The sequence below is a fragment of the Macrobrachium rosenbergii genome, chromosome 17 (genome assembly GCF_040412425.1).
Source record: "Macrobrachium rosenbergii isolate ZJJX-2024 chromosome 17, ASM4041242v1, whole genome shotgun sequence".
NCBI lineage: Eukaryota > Metazoa > Arthropoda > Malacostraca > Decapoda > Palaemonidae > Macrobrachium > Macrobrachium rosenbergii.
The window spans coordinates 22,988,674-23,000,847 of NC_089757.1; the positions used below are offsets into that span (position 1 = coordinate 22,988,674).

Below are 12,174 nucleotides of genomic sequence, written 5' to 3' on the forward strand. Positions count from 1 at the left end.
AAAACAACAAAACTTATTTGTCCCTGCAAATTCTGTTGACTGATGCCACTTCCAAACTGCAACGCCACAGGTCTAGGCGTTGCCCAAATCATCATAACAGCTGCAACACCAATGGTGGAGAATCAAGATGATGATCTGGGAGGTGGTGGTGAAGACTCGAGAGCCGAGGCTGACCAGGACCCAAATGATGACGAACCCTACCCAGAGATCGAAAGGTCAGAGTGCGAAGGAGAAGCACTCGTTCTCGATGACGAAGGAAGGCAGCCCCCTCCTCCTCCAGCTCCTGAAGGACCCATGGAAATGAGAATGGAAATGGAAGGGGCCGAAGGAGGAGCCAGAGATATTGATTCGGAGCGATCATCTTCGCCAAAGTCACCCAGTCCGAGTGATGGACCCCCAGATCTTGATCCTGAGAAACTCAAAACATTAGAGAGAATTAAGGAATCCAATGCTTAATGAATCATTTTGGGGAAATAAGAGTCCACAGTGTTTTCTGTAAATCATCTAATAAAAATAGTTGTAATTTCATAATATAAAACTGCATACACTCTTGATTCCTGAAAACAGAAGAAATGGGTTACATGCATTTTGGGAGTTATGTATTTTCATTAAATAAGACTGTAAGTATAAATATAAATATGAATCTATGTCTTACTGAAACAAAAGGTTAACGGAAACAAGTAATAGCATACGTCTGTCACTTTACGCATATTAAAGGTCTTCAGTATTCACGGTTAGTCTGAAAATTCTCTCTCCTGTGAGATGATAAATGAGAAACACAAAATATGTCCTGTGAAATGTTATAGAAACATGTTGGCCTTAGAAATCCATCTCAGTGACGGCAGAAGTGACGCAGATTCCTAAACCCGAGAACGAGGCATACTTATATCCGTCAATTTTGTAGCGTTGATTCAAGATAAAGAAAATGTGAACACAAGAAGGCCCTGATGACCAGACAATAGTCAAATCTTTAACAAACAGTGAAGGGGAATGATGCAAGAAAAGAAGTCACTCTCTGGCCACCAACATCACCAGTCCAAGTTTCTACAGCTGTATGTGTTCGTGTACTCCCGACGACCCTTCTTTCCATGGTTACATGATAAACTAAGTGTCAGGTGTTGAAGATAAAAAATAATCCTTGTGCATATCTTGACATGATCATCATCATCATTATCTCTCAGTGTTATATCATCTCTTAAGGCTATGCTGTTCTAACTATGTTTACTTGATGAATATTCTGGTGTGTCACACTCAAAACAGGAATTATTGTATGGGATGACTGTTTTACTCTCTGTTTTCTCTTGACAGCAAGAGAGAAAAGCCTGTTGTAAATATTTTAAAAGAACGTACCTTAGGTAACCACCATTCAGAAATTAGGTTTGTTTATGAAACCTTTGATCTCTCACATATTGTGAAGTTATCTTACGGACTGCAGCAGTTTACATGGAATCATTTGTCGCTGAAAAAGTTGCTATTTGTTGACTAGGTTATTTTTTGAATAAGATAACCTTAGAATACGAGAATGATTGCAGATTTAGTGTATGATATTGTACTTCTTCAATTCTTTGACTAGTGTGTGACTCGTAATTTCTTTAATGAGTAGAGATTCGCTGTATGTTTATTCAATCTAATATATGTTGCTGTTTTGAAAAAGTTTATAGAATCAGAAGTATTCTGTTTGTAACAAATTCAAAAGTGTACTTCTTATATCTCTCTCTCTCTCTCCCTCCCTCTTTCTCTGTCAAGTGTCTATGAACCCTCAACAATTCTGCTAGTACAGCTGCTCTGTACCCTGGACTCTCAACTGACTTGTTGCTAGAAATTGAAGCTGGACTTTCATAGCGTAAGGCACGTAAAAAGTTCCCATTTCTGTATGATTCTCCGCGTCTACAGCTAATGGACTATTGCTACCTTTTGCTGAATCTCGCCACTTCCATATAAATAACTTAGCCTCTTCCTCCGGAATAAACTGTGAAGTGCTGCTGTAACATAGTGTCATCCTCTTGAATAATCATTTCAATCCCAAGGAAGCATTCTGTCTCCCGAAAACTATAAAAGGATCAGTTTGCCAAGGTTTCTGGATGCTACCCAATAACGTTATATTCTTCTTTTGCAGAACGAACATGCACTTTCAATCCAATGTCATCAAAATATTAATTTAATTATGAGAAAACTGCAAAATCAAGTTTTGGATAAAGGAAGCAAACATCATCAGCAGGTAACTTACTTGGCTGAAACCTGGTGATTCCACATAATACCTGTCCTCTGATCAAAGTTTTTGTGTTTCCACACACAAACTCAAGACAGGCCTTCCAATCTCAACCAAACCAAAGTCCCGAAAAATTAATCTTGTTCTTTTATGCTGAAATAATCTCAGTTTCTTGCAGTACTAAGAAATAAAGTGTTCTTCAACGAAAAATAGTAGGCAGCGCGTTATTCTACTCCCATCTTTCAAAGATTGTTCTTTCCTACTTCTCCAGTAACCGTAGTTCATGTTGCCCTGATTATTGTAGCGATAAAGAGGTCCATTTCTACTTATAAGGGAAGTGCTCTTCTGTAATTAGAAGTCCTTTTCTTTTCAATCGTATGCTAAATTCCTCTGTACATAGTCGAAGAGAGTCCCCTGTCCTCTCTTAACAGCATAAGCTAATTCTTCTTACTCAGTGCACTGAAAGACCGCCACGATTGCTATCAAATATAGAGACCGTTAAAAAACAAAAAAACACGGTCAGGTTCATATAACGAAGGAACCGTCCCACCCCTTGAACTGCATTTTCAAATGCGGAGAGGGACGAAAAGAAATTTACGGTCAATTAAGCTCAGAAAACACCACCGAGGAAGAATTCGTTCACTATAGAGGTTGACTACCCCGTTCACTGTAGATGGAAGTTAGGTTTTGTGAATAACATAGATTCGGTCTGGATTTCGGTCAGACAAAATAATGAGAAAATAAAAATATTTACTGGTAAGATATTAGGGTTTTCATATTTCCAAGTGCTCTTGTGTAGAGTTCGGAGGCGCCGCATGTAAGGCGGGTTTAGTTAGTGTCCAAGGTTGTTTGCCTACGATGACCATCGTCTCAGGAGCCTCTTTCCAAGTCATGGACGTCAGAAAGTCACTGGTATATTTGTTTTCCGTGCTCACTTTGCATCGGTACATCTCTCTCTCTCTCTCTCTCTCTCTCTCTCTCTCTCTCTCTCTCTCCGTCAATCCTGGCTAAATAATTTCCCTTGCATAATAATGCTTCCTGACTTCCATGACAAAGACGCTGCGATGGTCATGCTATAAGAACGACCTGGCGTCGATTTGAGACCACACGGACGTGTGATTACCTTCTTGTTAGATTTGTTGTTGTGAGTAGTTTCGAACTACCGATTAATAAAAAAAAATAAAAATATTAAATATGAATGATGATAATTTCCAGTGGCTCTTTTGCGGACACTGAAGGCTTTGTATAACTGCGATTGACTTACACAAACTTTATATTCTGATGTACATTTCAAATATGCCGTGAAAGGTAATGAGCAGATTACGATATATACATATATATATATATATATATGTATGTATGTATATATATATATATATATATATATATATATATATATATATATATATATATATATATATATATATATATATATATATATATGAATAATGATGTGTTTAAAGCTGTTCCACATGCACTCGCATGTCAGTACTGAATGAGTGTTGTTAGATTCGATTCTGTATTGGTATGCATGCAATCGTGTGTATGTGTTGTTTAGTAAAGTTAAAATGGGAGTGTTGTCAAGATGTTATCTAAAATTAATCGAAATGATTCATTTACCAAGATATATATACACTAAACCTCAAAGGAATAGAAGGCAAATTAAATTCATAGGCACGTTTGTCCAGTTGTACGACATAAACGAGAAATCCTTCGTCGTATGTGTAGTGGGAAGATGACGGACAATGTTTCAACTTCTTTGTTTTCTTTAGATATTCATCGGTCACCGAAAACGTTTCAGTCTACTAAGCATCATATCAGTGGACGGCTTCGTATCGCCGGGAAATCAATGATCCTCGCGCGGCCCTTATGTCGTTTTATCCTGCAGACGCCTAAGAGAAGATAGCGAAAGAATCTTGTTTTGTGTAACAACCGCCATATGCCGGAGAGAACCAACCCTTTAACCTCACACTGTCAGGCGACGATGAAGTGTCCGCTTATTGTGCAAAGCATCGCGTAAGAAGCTTCGAATCGAAAACTTGTGGTACAACGTATGGCCATGGCAGCTGCTCCAGCTTGCTGTACAAAAAAACAAACCTTTCCATCATCATCCATCGCACAAAAGATATATTTACAGCCTAAAGCCATAAATGCCTTTTTAACTCTACCAGTGTTCCCATTAATACTATTACGTTTATTAATAGTTCAGACGCTGTTGCTGCTGCTGCTGCTGCTGCTGCATCCGAAGGCGATGGTCAAAAGAACCGATTTCGAGATTTCCTTTCTTGCTTTCCGTCTTGCGCCTCGCAAGAGTCCCAGCCTCAGAATATTGGTAGTTCCCTACGGTTGGAAGTAAACAGTCTAAATGTCGCATCTTGATCTTGCCTGCTCTTCTGGAGGCACTCTCACATGTAAAACAGACAAGAGGACCAAAATAGGTTATCAGTTAATTCAGTCACTTTCATTCATGTTAGGTCTAGGTCATGCGTCGGCGACTAGAAAACCAAGTACTTAGGTATATGCTCTAATATAAATTAACCATTTCCCATTTTGTCGTGGGGATTTTATCGTTTTCTGATCATCCACTTGGCATTACCACCTAGGCAACAAAATAATTCATGAAAATTAAAAAGTCGAAATTAACTTGATCCCCAAGGCTGTTGAACAACCTGCACGCAGGCAAACCTGCACCATTAATCTACACGGTTTTCAAATGTGATGTCAAAAAGAGAATATATGGTTAATATTAATTGTTATGTATAGTAGATATTATAGAATCATTGACAAACACTTTGTTCTTTATTGGCATAATTTTGTATTAGGTGTTTAAGGATTTCAGAGACTAACACTTGTAATATATGTATACATATATATATATATATATATATATATATATATATATATATATATATATATATATATATATATATATACTACATCTGTATTCATATTGGTATGTGCATGTGTACATCTATATACAAGTTATATATGCATGTATACAAACACCTTAGATAGTCTTGTGACTCTAGAGCTGCTAATTACTGAGAAAACAGTATTTATTACCACAGATTTTCATTTAGAAGCTGAAACTCACTACTTTGTGTAACAGCTAAATAACAACTAACAAACCACATGTAATTGTAAGTTACAAAACTGTTTTCTTTCTTTGTCATTATCATCATCACAGCTTCTCTAACATCATCACTCTTTCTGACCTTACATCCTGTCATTCTGCCAATTTCGCATTTTAAGAAAATCCTTTTACTATTCTTTTACAGCCAGCAAACATTAGTCGATATCCAGCCATAACCTATCACAAAATCACCTGTGTGTAAAAGACTTTATTCCCCAGGTAAATATTCAATGAAAGACAATCTCCTAATGAGCAAATAGGCAGTGTTCAAAGCAGTTCACAAGAGTCAGTACCTACACGTGGCCGATGGCAAAAAGTATCATACCTCCCCAATTCAGGATTAATCAAAGATCTTCAAAAAGTTACAACGGCCATGAATCACTGCAAAAAAAAAGCTGTTCATAAGTTTTAACCATAACTGTAAACAATGACCAACTTCATAAAACGATCATCTCTAAAAATTCCAAAGATAGAGAATCACAGTCAAGAATATGCAAAGCGTAAAGGTATAAGAGGCTCGTAAGGTAAGATTCCTCGCAAGGTAGAACATAAACATTTTGATGACTCATATGCATGCATAGCTCCTGCACATGTAACGGTTTTATAAGAGAAGAGTTCGTATTTCTGGTTCACATATCGTATAGCTTTCCATAAGAAGAACAATTCAACTAAAAAATTATGATCGTTTCATAATATTGTTAAACGGATAAAAGTAACTGATTCTTTACAATTTATTATAACAATTAATAACTTCTGATCTTTCCTTCACAGCCTAACAAATAAGCTCGTCATATATACAATTCATACCCAATTTAAAAAACGGCACAATACTTTAGAAAACACAGCCTTGTCACATATCAAATCATGGTTACCAACATTAGTTCCGTACAGGCAATTCCATTACAGACCCCGGGGTACAAGCCCCGAATGCATAGCCCATTCATAAAACAACCCAGATGTACAATCTTTTCGCTTGTAAAACCTTCTTAGGTATCAACCCTGGGGTACAAACATTTCCCGTACAAAGGCCCTTCATAAACCAACATGGGGGCCAAACCAGCATTTCAGGATAACACCTGAATTTAAAACACTTTAAATAACCGACCTCTTCAGCCTAGCCGAACACTTGCAAGTTCAATAAGGATTCTATTTGACACCATAAGAGTTTAGGGTCAGTTTTTGTCACCATTTCCCTATTATTTCAAGTCGCAGTCTACCACATAATTCCTAACAGTTCCTCTTTTTCATTTCATGAATAAAAAAGGCTAGCTCATTTTAAACAGCACTTGAATGCAGCCTCTTATGATCAACGATCATCTAGAGACTGCAAAGTCTTAAAAAGTTCATTTTTCTCTGTCTCTCATCGTTGTTATATTACATGTGCCTCGGTTTCTCATGCTATCTCTACCTCTCTCTCTCTCTCAGTCTCTCTCTGTCCATCTACCTATCTGCCCACCTCTCTCGACGCTTCCCTGATTCTAATAAAGGCAGGATAACAGTCGTTGTAACTCTCTCTGCCTATCTACCTATCTGCACACCTCTCTCGACCCTTCCCTGATTCTAATAAAGGCAGGATAACAGTCGTTGTCAAACTGTTTACTCATTTATTCATTCCATTGCCGACATCCTTAACACCTGCATTGTCTGCCTCAGAATGTGTTGTCACTTGATTCATACCGTCACGTTTTCATTCTCAGCTGTTCAGCCAAATTCTTATGTGCCTTACAGATGACGGGAATTGGACGAACTTGCATTCAGTTATCATTTCAACAAAATTTTATTAAAAAAAAATACAGCTACAATATTACCATAGTCGCTACTATTACTGCTAATGCTACTATTATTACTATTACTGCTATCAACGCTAACGTGTATGTTCCTATCAAAATGGTGAACACAATAATATTGAAATCCCTCAGCAATAAAATAAGCTCATTTTTCATCGACTAATTCTATCATCACATTACAAACGCTGGTTGGAAAACCAGGTGTCAAAAGATTAGTGATTACTTCAACTGTGAAATGAAAACCAATGAAAATAAAAATTAATGAATAACAAAAACTGTTTAGGGGAAAAAACCATATCTCACTACATTTCTCGATCTCCGTTTCTTTCTCTCTGGTATAAAGGTTTTAAATACAGTATCTAAAGTCTGTGGAGTAAGGACGTGTTGTGTACAGTGAATGTGTCAATAAATAGGTGATAGAATTCTTGGTGTTTTATTCTGCACAAGTGCTCAATATTCTTAATTTATATTTAAACATACATACATGAACATATAAGGTTAATAAATGCCTATTTTGTTTGGGATCCTGTTATTTAACACTGCCAATATAAAGCGTAGGAATCTAATGAAACACAGATCAAGTTCAAAAATGGAAAACTCACGAAAATCTTGAGAGAAAAAAGCAGCAAGGGGGACGTAGGAAAAAAATAAAATCAATTAAAATGTTGAATGTTGTTCTTCTAAGAAACAAAACACTTTCTAAGTATATCTGCCCCAGTGTTCTCAAAAGAACGGAGCATATTCCATTGAACATTAGTACCTAAGTCCATTAAAAACTAAAGATTACATATTACCTGAAACTGTTGTACCATTACTTGCATTGCTGACTGACAAGAAGTCCGTGGTGTTATTGTATATACAGTTTTTACGGATGCATTCCTTGGGTAATTTTAACTTCTCACTTAACAAAAGAATAAACCAACATCCACAGACAATCAAATTCACAAAAACTGCCAAGCCTAGACCAAGAGTCTTGTACGTTGAAAATGCCTTATAACTGAGATAAAACTTCACTAATCTTCGCGATCTTGATCAGGTGAAGATTGAGAGACGCTACTGCTCCCTATAATAATGTTCTGAACAGAACAAATAACTTCTCATCCTAAAGGCCATCCTAACAGAACCATTTACCTACACCAGTTAACTTCATGCAAACCCATGGAGGAATTGAGCCACTAAATTTTTTACGAAAAGACTGCTAAGCACTAATTATTAAACTTTCAGAGTTCATTCACTTGCGGAAGAATAAAAAGTCATCCGCAAAAGGACTAGAAAGAAGGCAATTGTGCAGCGTAGTATTACAAATAAAATCCCAGTAGATTAACCTTTAGGAAAGTTTTTGAATGCCCACATACCACAAAACCTGGTGTAGAAAGAGTTAAAATTCTCAACTTTTTTGAAACAACACCAAAGCAATCAAATATTTCCTTAACAAAACTAAAGGAAAGAAGGAGGACCTAAAATTAACTCATTTAAGTTGGGTAATCTGGATACTTTGTTGGTCTTCCGAAAGGTAAGTATCTTGCGAGGTTTACACGCTAAAAAACCTAAGTAAAGGACACTTCTCAGGGACAAGCAACGTCCTCTGAGCAGCGCTGAATGAGCTGGACAGATTTTCCTTCAACAAAGAAGTTGAAAAGGATTTTATTTCAGTAAGGCAAAAGGAAAATTAAGGTGTAATCCAGTTACATTATTCTCGAAGAACCTCTAATGGGATACCAGTATTCGTTCATAAAATAATACTGCGATTTTGGTTTTCATTCTAGCATAGGAAAAGTTATCTTCTTCAAGATAATATTCTAAGATTGCTAAATGGCTTGATGGTGGCATCATTACAGGCTGACAAGAAGATGCTCAATCCCGGAAGCAATAATACTCAAACCCAACATGGAGACGACTTATCTAACGTAGATTATTAACTAAGTAACAACACCGTGACATCTCCTGAACAAGAGCGATGATGCAATAATCCATAATAACGGGCAATGAGAAAAAATGCCAGAAGAAATAATATGCAGCGTGTATCGAAGATCAGAACCGAAAAACTAGACTATAGTACTGGAAGATGTAATTTTCCAGGGTATCATTCCTCTACTTTTTACGAAAAAAGGACCCCACAGATCTTATGATTACTGAACTAGCACTCGAAAACCTAAACCACAGTCCAACCACAAAACGTCCATTCTCCCTAAAGCCACAAGGCCCCACTGGTAGTTTTCGTAAAACTCCAAACAACCTTTCGCGTAATCCTGGGAAAAAAGATATCGCAGGTGAAAATAATGTTCGTAAAATTTACGCAAAAAACTAAACATTTCCCAGTATTTAAATTTGGACTCCAGTACCACACTCGTTTAAAACAATAGGACTTAATAACTATTCTAAAAAATCCCCCACACAAAATGTGCACTTGTTCTCAATAACCACTACTACCAAAATCACTTCGAAGCCCTTATTAACCACTACTACCAACATCACAGAACCTGATGAAACCTTTTCCGTAGATAACCTAAATGAAATGTCCTTGAGCTTGATACTTTTGTTAGGAAAAAATTTCTAATGCCAGGAATCAATGAACTTTTGACATACAATTTACCACCGTTATGTCAATATATCAGGAAAATATATCAATATGGTAACTTACAAAAATAACACAACAAATACCTTCAATGCCGGACGCAAGTCTTGTCCAAACTTAAACCAAACAGATTTCTGGCTTATATGTATGCTGTCACTCCTGAGCAATTCCTTTAGAAACAATCATAAAAGAAATTTTCAATTAGGCAGATTTGCTGCCACCCCTTAGGGTGGAGGTCAACCGATTCAGAAAGTAATTCCTTCAGTACCGTCAGTACATAAGGATCTGCATGCTTTCATTTATACGCAATAAAACTGAGTCTCAATAATACCAAGCAATTTCGTGGAAATGTGCCATTCCTTAGGGCTGGGGCAATCGATTTCAGGAGTATAAAAAGTGGCAATACTAGACACATATTGTTGCCAGAACTATGATCCCAAAAGACCAAAAATATCGACACACAAAAGGCCACTGTAGATCCAAATAAGAAGCCCGAACTATGCTTACCATTACAATAATAAGAACAACCTATTTCTGAGCGAGTTTTACCGTCTCTAGACTCCTTTTCACGTCTGGGAACAAACAGATACCCCACAAACCTTAGCTTATTAGCACTGCAATGACACCCTAATACTTTGCGGGCTGCATCACCGGGAAGGTATATTCTGTGCTGTTTTCTACAACTACGGTATATCAAGTGATAAAATGAGAGTTAAAAAGATACCTTTCTAACAAGAATGAAACCTTCAACATGTCTTTCCAGTAAATGTAATGAAGCACTACAAAAATGTCTTGTTCTGGAATGATTATGAAAGTGGTCTTTGGTGCTAGTTTATGCTTAGTTTTTTCAGTACTAAGAACCGATGTATTTCAACGTTATTCTATTAGATTATTGTGTTCATTTGTTTTAAACATAATAATGCTCTTTGTTACGCAGTATCATGAAGGACTGTATTGTATTGTAATGGCTCTTTTTTTGTGAGACTGCAAATAGACATTATGTAATCAATCTGGTGGATAGTGAACAATGCAATCTGTTTCACTGGTGGCATATCTTTATTTTGTAATTACAATTATACTTGAAAGCTTTGTGAATGCAGTATGCATAATATACCATCATCAAATTCATTTGAGCAGGTGCAGCGGCTGCTACACCAGCAGTACTAACTCCGGGAAACATCTGTTTTTGTTTGCACTGAAAATAAAAAAAACAAAAAAAACCTACTGGTTCTCCTTGGCAATGAGTTGTTGCCTACACGCTTGTCTCTAATAATATAGTAGCCATTGGTCATCCTTATTTTCAATTCTCGTAAAATAATAAGAGACCGCCAAGGTCTAAGTCATCCCAATTTTCCTTTGCAACTCTTTAAACGAGGTAAGGTTATAGACTGATTTGCTAAGACAAAATAAACTAATATTACCAGTAAGGAACCACTCAGGGTTGGTGTGTCATTTAACTTATTCGTGTCCTAACCACGTTGCGGTGGCATTTTATAATCTTGGTTTATATCATGAAGTAATATCCTCCTTGGACTTCATGTACTATGGTTTAACGGTTTTTCTTGGGAATAAAGTCACGAGAAAGAAGGTTTCATTGCCTGTTAATCCTTTTTATATTTTCACACTTAACGTTGAAAGTAGCATTGTAGCAAATGATTTTTCAGGTCTGTTCTTAAGGATCTATGACGAATGTGTCTCTGAATAACTTCTCTACTGAGTAAAATGTTGAAAGAAACATTCTTCTGAGACAACTAATGTGAATATTCCTAATTTCAGGAGAAAGCTCTCTCTCTCTCTCTCTCTCTCTCTCTCTCTCTCTCTCTCTCTCTCTCTCTCTCTCTCTCTCTCTCTCTCTCTCTCTCTCTCTATCAAAACCATTTAGAAAAAACACACTTAACTGTTGTTATTGCGACTAAATGACAGACACCACCTAAGTCCTCGCCTTGAAGAATGCACATGGAAAACTTCGATAATTTATTACTCTACCATATTTCCATTCCTGAGTTACACCTAACGTCAATGACAGAGGCAAAGATTTCTAAGAATTAATAAAATCTACATTTGAGGATGAAATTACGCATATCAACTGTTTCACTCATGTGCAAGTATTCAGACGCCAAATCCGTTCTACAATCTTTATACTTTAAGTATAATACTTTACTAAATACTTTGCCGTACAAAAATGAATGCTAACCTTTCTTCTTTCAACGTGATCTTTAGTTCCTGCGATGCCACTGAAGATGCCGTATCCCCTATGCTTGCAATACTGCCAGCTCATAAGAATAGAACTGTCTTTTCAATATCCCTTTGAAAAAAAATCTCTCTTTGGTGCTTGTGTGTAACATTCTCAGGTTTTATGAAGTAAAAATAAGTGAAAACTAATATTAATACTGAAAGTAATTCATACAATTAAAACGTAAGTCAGCTGCCTAACGATAAACATCAAACTTACGTGCTTTTTTCACTTAAA

At 36.7% G+C, this 12,174-nt stretch overlaps 1 protein-coding gene across 1 annotated transcript in view; it reads left to right on the forward strand.

The window, feature by feature from the left end:
* The window catches only part of nwk (nervous wreck), a 330,585-nt gene extending 323,033 nt beyond the window's left edge, over positions 1-7,552 (forward strand). Inside the window, 1 exon segment of the mRNA XM_067119697.1 lies at positions 71-7,552. Within this exon segment, the coding sequence (XP_066975798.1) occupies positions 71-456 (386 nt within the window). The 3' untranslated portion in view covers positions 457-7,552.
* Positions 7,553-12,174: the final 4,622 nt, after the last annotated feature.